The sequence below is a fragment of the Apium graveolens genome, chromosome 5 (genome assembly GCF_009905375.1).
Source record: "Apium graveolens cultivar Ventura chromosome 5, ASM990537v1, whole genome shotgun sequence".
In the NCBI taxonomy this organism is placed as follows: Eukaryota; Viridiplantae; Streptophyta; class Magnoliopsida; order Apiales; family Apiaceae; genus Apium; species Apium graveolens.
The window spans coordinates 294,192,430-294,204,581 of NC_133651.1; the positions used below are offsets into that span (position 1 = coordinate 294,192,430).

Here is a 12,152-nt window from a genome sequence, read left to right on the forward strand (position 1 = left end):
CGGGTTATAAAGCTAGTATAAATATAAAAAAAGTAACAAATAAGAATGCACATAAGCATGATCAAGCAAAACAACATAGTTTTATACCATTTGCTTTGGACACTTTGGTTTCTTGGCTTCTAACGCGTTAAATATCTCAGAAGAGTACAAAAAGTAATGAATAAGAATGTAATGACTGCTCGTTCAGTTGATTTGTATTTAGATCGGTAGGATTTGTAATTCAACGTGATTTTGCGACACAATTTGTTACTCGTTTAACTCATGCACATGTAACATAATATCAAATTTTGGTACCTTATCGAGAATTAAAAGAAGAGTATAAAATAAATAATTTAATTAATATATATATATATACACACACATATATATATATATATATATATATATATATATATGAATGTATTTTTTTATGAATATCCTTTTGTACAAAAATTGGCAAAATAAATTTTTATATGAGTATTTATATGATAAATCTAAATTATTATATTTATAATTGAAAGAAAATGTGGCAAAGTATGTTTATTTTATGAAATAGTTGCAATACGAGGCATGAAGGAATATTTTTCTTAGTGCTTCAACATGAGATTTTTGTTTGAACCATTAAGAAGGTTATTAATCAATAAGACAAAATAAGATGTCCAAGTGATCTTAACAAACTTAATGATTCAAATAAGATTATTAAGAATGATTAAGAGGAAAATAAATGACCCTTTAATATATGCGGCTTCACGAGATGAGTTCATAAACAAGTTGAATTTATTATTTCGGAAAGTGCATAACTTGTGTTCGATAGAAAAAAAATCTCATCCATGTAGCTAATAAATTAGAGGCGGTAAAATAATTAAAGTAATCGTTAAGTTTTAGATCACGATACGTATATTATATGCATAAATTTAATTCATACAAATATTACATTTGTTGGCATTATCGAAATTAATCAAACTAGAAAAATCATAAATAAAGTACTAAATTTAATGCACCATATATTTAAGTGTACAACATTCCCTTGAAAATGTTGTTAAATATGCATATACTCCAGATGTTGTAACAATAAGTTAAACCGCATAAAGTGATCCACTTTGAGGCCGGAAATTCATTTTTTCAAGGGAATCAAAGTTTGAGAATGTCGAGAATGCATCCGAATTCCCTCTATTTTCACCTAAGATTTCATGAAAGGGAAGAAATTATTGACAAAACCACATGTATCACTTGTGATATTATTAAGGAAACATGACGTATTGAGGGATTTTGAGGAGAATATTAAGGATAAATGATGTATTCAAGTATTTGACCTAAGTTTTATTTTTTCAAAGGTGAAACTGCCTATATGAAATACGTTTTTTTAGATTGCGTATATGACCAAATACTTATTTTCAGATTGTGTTTTTCTAATCATTTTTTTTTGTATTTTTGTAAAAGGCATATTTATACAAGAAAATAAGAAATTATTTTTTTAAGACATCCACTATGAAAATGGGTATCAGCTTGATAAAAATGGTCAAAATATTAGAAATAGATATTTTCGTTCCTTAATCTCTAAATATGATAATTTTTGTCATTTTTTCAATTTATTACTATAAAAATAATTTTAAAATTAAGGCAAAAATATACAAAAAAGAACTTAATATTCCTAAACACGTACTCACTTAAATGAGTATAAAAACTTTTTTAATATAAATATACGAAGACTACCTCATCCATTGCACGATTTCATAAAAAAATTGTTAATTCAATAACTAACATACACTGCTTACTCGTGTAGATCTCCTAAATACATAATTTGAGGCCACCAAGAGAAATTAATCATAGCGAGGTGACAAAAGTTTAGATTGTTCGAGGGGTGGGCATTCCAAAAAAATGATGTAAGCGCTGAAACTTTGTTGGTTAAAAAGAGAATGCTTTGCTGCTGCTGCTGCTGCTGCTAATCAAATACGCCAAACAACAATATTCATTCATACCCCCCCCTCTTTTACCACTCTTTTTCTCTTATTCCATATAAAACTTCTTCTTCTAGGGTTATACGTACAAATACACACACTCTCCCTCTCTTCTGTCTTCTACTCAACACCCCTTTTGTTTTTTTTTCACAAATCGATTCACTCTATCCTCTTAAGTTCTTGTTTTTTAAGCTTTAAATATCTATTTTTGGTTTTTTCTTTCTATCTATATGTATTTATAAAAGGCTGGATTTTTGGGCATGAGTTGAAATTGACCAAGATATGCTTTTGATCATCTGGGTATTTCTTGATACATAAATGGGGATCTGGGTTGCATTTTGTTTCTCTGATTGTTAACGTTTCTGTGTTCATTCAGCAAATCTAATACAGTTTTTTTCAAGAATTTTTGTTTTTTTTTCTTCGGGTTTTCGAGTGTGTTTAGAGGTGGTTAATGTTTCCTTCTGGTATGGATTTTTCCCGTGAAAGTGTTGGTGGTGTCGCTACAGGAGCAGTGCTTATTCCAACAAGATTTGTGTGGCCTTATGGTGGAAGAACTGTGTATCTCAGTGGTTCATTTACAGGGTAAGACTTTTGTTTACTTGTTTTTTGTATTTTTTTAAATGTTGTTTTGTGATTGTTATTTTAAAATTTAGTTGTTTTTGTTGAACTGATTTTGATGCTAAATTTTTTTGAAGGTGGTCTGAGCATTTTCAGATGTCTCCTGTTGAGGGTTGCCCTACAGTATTTCAGACAATTTGCAGTTTGCCACCCGGTTTCCACCAGGTTTGTTTATAGTACTAGTCCTTTTTGGTGGTAATCTTGTAGTTTTTTGTTTACATGCTTGTTACGGTCATTGGCAATGTAAGTTTTACTTGGAGTAGTTGTATCAGAGTATATGCGTCCGAATATGCCTGATATTTTTTCTCAAATATTTGATTATTCAAAATGAAAAAGAGGAGATGGTTCGGTGCGGTGGTTGTCAGATTTAATAAATGCTTCATAATATCATGAGTTGTGGAGATATCGAGAACAGATTGTGGACACGTGGTTGTTGATGCCTACTTACGGTCTAGCTATAAAAGTAACGGAACTTTACTGCTGGAAATAATACTGTAACTGATCTTTAAAGACGTCATTTACATTATCCTTATACGAAACTCAGACGTCAAAGTTATTAAATTTGCATTGAAAAACCTGTACGTTTTTTGGTCTAAGCTTCTTTACTTGTAATCTGTAAGAGCGTTCCTTTTTCAATTTTCAAGATTTTGTGTCGAACATGGGCGTAATGATAATGTGGATTAATAAATAGGGGGTGCTGGATATTTCTGGCGGAATCATTTTTTTATTTAGTCAAAAACATCACAAACTTTAGTAAAATTTTGGTTTTTAAGTGTCTATGATGAGGACAAATTCACAGTTTGCTTATTTTTGAGGGTAAACCCAAATATGCTATTTTGACTTCTGATATCTAAAGCACTTAATTTAACCGGGGTATGTTTAATAAACAAAGTGATTTTTCATTAAACTTTTTCCCGTAATAGATCCAGTAGAGCAGTCCCTTTTTTTCATGTAAAATTGTGTATGCATGTTTTTTCCCTTGAATGCACCATTGGTTAGACAACTACTCCCAGTTCAGAATAAGTCAAGTGGTTGATCTTTATTATCTGGTTGTCCTCTACCTCTTGTGACAATGACATGATGACATCCTCTATTTTGAAAGTTGAAACAGAATTAGGGGTTGTGGGGAATTTTTTTAATTAATAGATTATGTGCCTTAAATATATAACTTTAAGATAAATATGTTCATGAATTTATTACTTAAAAAATCATAACCTTAAATTCATTATTTTAAAAATGTAAAATCTTAATTTCTTAGAATATCGTCATTTTTTTCAACTTTTCATAAATCATATATAAATCTGGGGGGGGGGGCAAATAAATATTACAAATATAACTTTTAAAAATACCAATATATATACATGTTTTCATATTTTTTTTTGAATGGTTATGTGACGATACTTGACTTGGGGGTGGCCATCTTGTTCCTGAATGTGAGAAAAATCAAATTATTGATTTTTTTTTTAAATTCAAACTCGACCTATTATGACATTAATAAAAAATGGTCTGTTCTTCTTTTCAATCTACCTCTTTGTAATGGTGTAAGGATAAAACACTTGAATGGCCTTCCAAATTAAGAACATGCAAAATAAATTCATTATTGTTTTTTTCAATAAACTAGGAAATACACTAAATATTTTTTCATAGTTAATGTTTCCTTTTCTTTTCTGTTCTACTAATTCAATTTCTTCTCTTCTCTCCAAACTAACACCCAACTGGGGAAACTGACAACTAAAAATAAAAAGATGGAACAAATTTTAAAATAGCAAAGATCTCAACTCACAATATTGGAAACCTCAAGAATTGAAAGCTACATGTTTAGTATTGGGGCATCTGTTTTTCAATATTTAAATTCTGCTTATAATTATGAATTTAATATGTTGAAGTTAATAACTCGTATCATCTTTTGAGGGGCTTTATATTGATATCTCATATCCTAACAGTACAAATTTATTGTTGATGGTGAATGGCGACATGACGAGCGCCAACCTTGTGCGAGCAGCAACTATGGGACGGTGAATACTGTCATGTTATCAAGAGATTCTGGTTATAATTCTGCAATTCTTAGTCCACAAGTACCTTCTGGTTCTAGTATGGATGTTGATAATGCTGTCTTTCAGCGTGTGGTACGTTACCTTTTTGCTGTTCATTTACAATCGATGTTATGGTCCAGTCATCCACAACTCCTCTTTTTTTTTCCCCTCTTATTGGGTTGTATATGTGGCGATGTTGATTTGCTGTGATGAATTTGGTGTCCTCTTAATATAATCTGCAGATAAGAGTTTCTAATGATACGGTGAACGATGCACTGCCTAGAATATCAGAAGCAGAAATACAGGTCTCCCGTCATCGTATTTCTGCATTCTTGTCTACTCATACCGCTTATGAGTTGCTTCCAGAGTCTGGCAAGGTTTGATAGCCCAATCTCAGAAGTCCAGCGTATCTTTTACTTCTAAAGTTTCTTATTGCATTTATCATAAAACACGAACAGGGTTATTTCGATTTTTTTTTCTCATCTCCATGAGATTCTAATTTCAGGTCGTTGCGCTAGATGTTGATCTACCTGTAAAACAAGCATTTCATATTTTGCATGAACAGGTATGTTCGGATTATATCTTCTTCTTTAAGTACTGGTAACATGTATGTGCATTTATTAGTAAACTGTTTAGCAGGTTTTTTTTTCTTCTCTATACTGGAATAATTAGCACATATGTAAATAAAACAGAAACAAATTTGTGTATTTGCTAAAAAATTACAATCGAACTAACTCACCCAGTTTTTCCTCTGATAAATTTTACTTTTTGTCTACCCCACTGCCCTTCCTTTCCTTGTAAATTAGTATTAAATCTTGGGATTACCTTTTTTTTTTTTCTGAAATTCTCTGGAAAGAATTTGTAGATATGCATATTGTTTGTGATGGGAAACTAGAATATTATGTATCCAAAATCACATGATCTATGTATAAATTTAGTATATCTTCTGATGACTGCTAGCTTTTCTGGATGTTGCAAACATTTATATATGAACCTTCTGTAATAGGTATAAATGTTGGGTATCTTCAGTTTTACAAAGCAGTTCCTTGTTCTGTATAATAACTGAGCATTAGTGCTGTATTAGAGAATGTCGTTCCATAGTTGAAGGTTTTAATTATTAACACTTGTATATATCCCAATGATGCTTTGATTAACTAACGAGAATACCACCATTTACCATTATTAGTGCTTCAATTTTATATACATCACTAGTTTATATAATAATAATGTTAAATCCTTTCATGTTCTCGTCACATGAAAAGACTCTCCCGAGTCTTAAATTTCATAAAGTATCTCATGAAGCCACCAGCTCTTTTAATTTTCCCAGCAGTTCTTTTTTCTTCTACCTGATATCCAGCTTTTGTAAACAAGTTTTCTGATCAAGTTATTTCCAGGGTATTATTGTTGCTCCTCTTTGGGACTTTGGCAAGGGGAAGTTTACCGGAGTACTTAGTGCCTTAGATTTTATCTTGATAATGAGAGAGGTATGATCTGTGGGCTGTAAGTTTTGTGTCTCTTGGATTTTAAAACTAATCTTGTAATTTACTCACTGTTTGGTTTAGAGAAGATAAGTTTACTCAAACCAAAATACCTATTTCTTGGAATATGTAATTGTATTTGATATTAAAGTAAAGGAAATATCATTGAATATAGAATTGTTTTCACACAAAGAACTAGTAAATGTGCCTGTTAAAAGCTTTAAGATAAATTTATAAATTATATGTGATAGATACAGAGTACAATGTTGATTTAAACATCTATTTATCTAATAACTTTTTCAATTTGTGTTTTTCTGTCACATTAGGTGGTTGTAATGGTTCAGACTTAATTTGGTTTTCCTTGAAAAGTTTAAAGCATAATTATTTTTCTGGAACTGTGTTTCTTGTTTACCAAATGTTATTTAGGCCTGAACCTTTTCAGCTCTGTATTATTTGATCAAGTTCTACTTGTACTTTGTTAAATATTACTTGGATCTTATTTATGAATATTACTCAAATCTTATGACATAAATTATAAGGTTTATAAACTTGTTAAATTAATTTTGATTTGATAAATATAGAGTTTAGACAGGCGATTACGAATTACTGTCTAAGCTATATTCCCTTGTTGCAGCTCGGTGATCACAGGTCCAACCTGACTGAGGAAGAACTTGAGACTCATACTATATCAGCTTGGAAACAAGCAAAATTTTTTCTGAACAGACAAACTAATGAACATTGCAGTGAGTTTCCTAGCCAACTTGTCCAGGTGACTATCTTCATTCTTCAGTGTGTTTCTTGTGCTTTCTGAAGCCTTTTGTGTATAAGTAATTTATAGATGACAGTGAAGCTAGTAATTTAGTAGACATTCAAATGTTGGTTGCTTCGCATTCCTCTTACTATTATTGATACATATGTATTATTTTCTTTTGATTCCATGCATGCAAGTGTAGTGAGATTTGAGAATGCTAGACTTGTTGATGCTGACATGTTCAACTGATGTCATGATTGTTTTATCTTCTAGCATTAGTTACATGCCTATGCATATCTACTTTTTTTTGTTATTCACTTGCTCTATTCCAAACTTGGTGACCATGTCTTTTTCATAGTTTTTGTGTGTGTGTGTGTATTGTATAACAATTCTTAATTATTAATAGATAGAAACTCATTAACCATAAAGAAATGCTAAAAGTTATTTATAAACAAATACTAAAAATAGTTTATACACAATTTCCGATATCAATTTTCACTAATTATGAAGAAAAGTAAACAAATTTTTCTGTTTTCTTGCACGAAGTTCTACAGAGGAGATTTTTGATTGTTGGCTGTTTTATGGTACAATTAGTAAACAATTAGTAAGATTTTTTATTTTTTGTCAACACTAGTAACTTGGGAGCTGGGCCTAAATAAGTAGCACTGTGCTAAGAAGCTCACATTAGAAGATTAAGATTTATATTTTCCAAACAGAAAATTAAGTTGAAATTGGACTTGTAAGCTATAGTGATTGACTTTTCACTTTTAAGGATAAACTAACGGCCCCAATTTGGCCTTTCCAGGTGTCTCTTTTTGATAGTATAGTTTTCTTCATATATGGACAAAACTATTTGTAGCCTATTTTTGTTTCTTCTTGTAAGATCTCCCACTGTCCAGTCAGCAGTTGCATATGGAAGACATTTTAAGGATAGAAAATACAGATTAATCTGCGCTGATGATTATTGCTTTATGTGCAGGCAGGGCCAGATGAGAATTTGAAAGATGTTGCTCTGAAGATTTTGCAAAATGGTGTTGCTACAGTGCCCATTATTCATTCATCTTCAGAGGAAGGCTTATACCCGCAGCTTTTATATCTTGCATCATTATCTGAAATACTAAAATGTGAGTATTTATAAAACCTCCCAAGTAATTGCATGTTTCTGCATACTGACCAAGGATTTGCTAATTTTCAGGTCTGTGCAGGTACTTTAGGAATTCTTCTGGATTGTTGCCTATTCTTCAGTTACCAATTTGTGCAATTCCATTGGGCACTTGGGTCCCGAAAATTGGAGAGCCTAATCTGCGACCATTAGCGATGTTGAGACCGAGTTCATCCTTAAATGCAGCATTAAATTTGTTAGTGCAAGGTATGCTTCTTGTTTAATTAATAACTGATTGCTTGAACTGATGATAACTGGAGGAATGTTCGCTTGAAATAAGAAAATATTTTGTGTCTCTTTGTTTATTTAATTATATATGAGCAAGTTTTTTTGTCTGGGGGAAATGAGAAACACTTTATTGTTATATAATATTCAGTCTGAAAAAAGGTTCAACAAGAAATATAACATCTAGCCAGTGTGCCTGAATTTTGTATCATACTTTAAAAAAAGATAAATCTCATGTTGGACAGATTGACCTAATCAATATAAAACTTTACTTTTCAAAGCCGACGGGGTTGGGGCATTTCTATGGACTATACCCAACAGCATCAATATCCAAGTTAAACACAAAGGGAGAAAAACCATGCCATATGTACAGTAGGTATGCTAATCGCAAGTGCCTAAACACTTTCTTACCCTTGTTACTGGTATCAGGCACAAGCAATTGCTACCAATTTTAACTTGTATAGTCATGTGCCTTGCTATCTGGAATTGGTGTCTGTCCTTTTCAATTGACAATTTTAACTTAAGAATGTGCAAATGATATTATTTGGCAAAAGAAATGCTGATATGCATCACACAACAATAAACAAGTGTGGATGGACGTGGAACATGGTTAGCAAATCTGTTTTATAAGGTGAACTAGTGATTTTAACCTGAAGGTATTACTTTTGCAGCTCAAGTTAGTTCAGTCCCAATAGTGGATGACAATGACTCGCTATTGGATGTTTACTCACGAAGGTAAATGCTAGACCACTGATGAACTTGATCTTTGTTGATGTCCACTGTGCTCAGAATTTAAAATCAAGGGAACGTAACTATCTTGATATTAGGAACATCTTTCTGTTCTTTGCAGTGATATTACCTCTTTAGCGAAAGATAAAGTTTATACACATATTAATCTGCAAGAAATAACCATTCACCAGGTGAGTTATTTTTTCCAGAGTTTAAAGCCTGGCTTTTTTCCTAATTTATTTTTTGTATATTGTAAATTTGTTAGCAGTGTTCTGCAATATTTACAAGTGCTTGAACATACTTGAGGATACCTGCCGGCCACTGATAGAAAGAAAGACATAGTACAGTGGTCTGTGGTATTTAATGTTATATAGTAAAATGTTTGCTAATCTCCTCTAGAATTCAATTGGAAGGCGCATTATGATTGATTACAATAATTTTTAGCCTCTATCATCTTAAGGGTATTCCATTTGAAGAATTGTTAAGAGCCTAAAAAGCTTCACATTTCCTTCACAACCCGAGTTCCAAAAAAAATATTCATTACCGAAATGCTCACTAGTCATGTTATACATAATTTAGGCACTCAAAAAGAAACATTATAACGTCTTATACTAGAATTGATGTCTTTTATGTTCTAAACCTGGACTGTGATTAACATGCTCCAAGTGGATTTCTGATATTTCTTTTTTCAATATTATTTAATTCAGTTGTATATCAACCTAAGCATAGAGCAAGACAGGTAAGTTGTTATGTCCTTTAATAGCTGGGATTGGTTGATTTTTATTATTAGTTTCCTTAACATGCTGTTATGGATTTTGATCAGAACGTGGATTTGTTATGAAGTTATTTCATTTTTCCTATACCTATCTCCATCGTAATAACTGGAGTGCTTTAAAATTAAGCTGCGAAATCTTTTAGAATTTTACCCAGACAAGCCTGATCAGAAATAGCTCAACTCATTATAGTATTCACACACGAAATTGACTTCAAACACTTGTAAAGCTAATACTATAAGAGGAAATTTACATATACTAGTTACTATTTAATTCTTTAAGAGAATATCTATTAGGAAAGTATGAAGGTAAAATATATTCGAGTTACGTCGGAAATTGATTCTGTTTATATGGATCAACTGTTTTTTATACTAAGCAGTTGCACATTTATGATAGGTAGATGACCTATGTTTCACCTTTTGGCTGATTTTGTTTTACGAATTTTGAATGAACAAACAGGATGCTGAAGACTAGTTTTCCTATGTCTTTTATTTTTGGTGATTTCGTTGTATGCAAATTTCTATATTACAGTGTTAACATAATCCAGTCGCTTGTTTCCTGCCTTCGACTCTTGTTTTTTCGCATAATTTTAAGTTGTCTTTCTAGGCATTGCAGCTAGGACAAGAACCATACTCTCCTTTTGGTAGCAGCAGCCAAAGATGTCACATGTGTTTGCGTTCTGATTCACTACATAAGGTGATGGAACGCTTGGCAACACCAGGTTCTCTCTTTTTCTTTGCCATCTCAATGCCTTGTTTCTCCACCTAGTTTGTATAATTGTACCTATTTTCAACCATAGTTCTCGGTGCAGAATACTACTTCAGTTAGATTTATGTTTTGGTAGTAGCTTCTCTGTAACAGAGATATGTTTGTCATTAACCTACAGTTGGGAACCTTTTGATTATCTTTTATTTTACCCGACAGATGTGGTTATTGATTAGTTAACTGTAGGTTTATTTCATACTTCATAGAGAGGAACTTTGAAGTATGTTTTAAGTTACAAGTGCAGGTTAGGGTATTTGCTACTGTTGCAATATGCCTGACTTGCTCTTTTGAGTGATTTAGGTCTTTCTTTAAAAAAATCGATTTTTCTCAAGGATAAATTGTTTCTTATTAAAAATTATTGTGGCTCGAGAGAAATTTGTAAAGCAAATATTTACATTTAGTAGATTAAAATATCCTTTCAGGTTTCAGTGTTCTATCATTTAAACTGAAAGCCCCATACAACCTTTGGAAGAATTTTCATTATTTTTTCAAAGTTTAGTCTGTAGGGATTAAGGAAATTGCTCCTCGAGTAGTCGTTTGTGTTTAGTTTAGCTTCATATCGCAAGACTGGCCAGATATTACAGTTGAAGTTACTATAAGTGTCGTCTGGTAGGATCTTGGTGCTGCTTTTATGTTCAGTCCTCAAAGAAATAACTAATCAGATGTAAGAGTAAACTAAAGAGTATGTTGATACAGTGGTCCTATTGTAAAGAATACATTTGTATGTTTATAGTTTAGACCAGAGTTCTCCTGGTTTTTTTTGATAGCTAGTGTTCTGTTTCAGACATTAGGTTTGTTTTTTTCTTTTGCTAGATTTTCTCTTCCTCATTGCTAAATACTCAAATTTTGTTTTCAGGCGTGAGACGACTGATCATTGTGGAGGCTGGGAGCAAGCGTGTAGAAGGCATAATATCACTAAGCGATGTTGTCAGGTTCCTTGTTGGTTAGAAGGTTGGAGAGGAAAGCGTGGTGTTTCTGCCACAATTCTTTCAAAGTTATACAATTGGATAATTCGGTTGGCCTTATACTTCATGATCTGGTTTTTAGGTTATTAGGCTCAAAGAAAGAGGCATGTAAATTTAAGTATCGGGGTTCAGTGCAATGTTTTGGTCTTTCTTCGCCTTTCTACATAATTTACTTGGTGCCGAAATTGTAAAACTGCCTTTCCCTAGAAAGGTTTGTAACCTGTTTGATATTTTCGAAGCAGCTGTTGACAGGATAGTGAAAATAAGGTACGAGTAATGATATATCATGTTTACAACAATCATCTTGTGTTTGAAAATGGTTGTTTGGCCCTGTTTCTGCAAATTTGTTTCATTGGATGTTATTCTAGAATCTAGGGCCTCCATTGTTTCGATAACTAAACTATGTAATTAGCATTTACATGGATGGAAAATGGCTATTGTTTTCGGTTCACCGAATTTGAAATTAAACAAGGGAATTCCAAGTTCTCAGTTTGTCACAGTGCTACTACAAAAGCAAGGGAGTTCCTGGGTGTCTCTCCTACGTTACCACAGGTAACCATGCAACTTGTAGCTACAACAGTGATGAAAGGCAAAGCATACGTTAGTGTAATTTTGAATTTGAGACCTGCTTTCTATTAATTGACAGTCGAAACTTGAACGACAACATTAGCATCATTGAATGTAACTAGTGCCAAATCTCAAACTTTACTACTGCT

General features: G+C 32.3%; 1 protein-coding gene across 1 annotated transcript; it reads left to right on the forward strand.

Moving 5' to 3' along the window:
• The first annotated feature begins 1,755 nt into the window (after positions 1-1,755).
• Positions 1,756-11,773, forward strand: LOC141659161 (sucrose nonfermenting 4-like protein). Its single transcript, XM_074465912.1, has 13 exons — positions 1,756-2,519; positions 2,633-2,720; positions 4,499-4,681; positions 4,831-4,965; positions 5,094-5,153; positions 5,983-6,072; positions 6,701-6,835; positions 7,797-7,941; positions 8,013-8,186; positions 8,876-8,939; positions 9,055-9,124; positions 10,313-10,427; positions 11,328-11,773. Exons 1-13 carry the CDS (start codon positions 2,389-2,391, stop codon positions 11,417-11,419), a joined length of 1,482 nt encoding a protein of 493 aa, XP_074322013.1. The 5' UTR covers positions 1,756-2,388; the 3' UTR covers positions 11,420-11,773.
• The last annotated feature ends 379 nt before the right edge of the window (positions 11,774-12,152 follow it).

What these genes read in the sequence shown, in the direction of transcription:
- LOC141659161 (XM_074465912.1), top strand. Translation starts at nt 2,389, where the DNA reads ATGTTTCCTTCTGGTATGGATTTTTCCCGTGAAAGTGTTGGTGGTGTC. An exon ending in ATTATCTGAAATACTAAAAT is followed by an intron (nt 7,942 to 8,012) that starts GTGAGTATTTAT and finishes GCTAATTTTCAG; the next exon opens with GTCTGTGCAGGTACTTTAGG. An exon ending in AAGAAATAACCATTCACCAG is followed by an intron (nt 9,125 to 10,312) that starts GTGAGTTATTTT and finishes TTGTCTTTCTAG; the next exon opens with GCATTGCAGCTAGGACAAGA.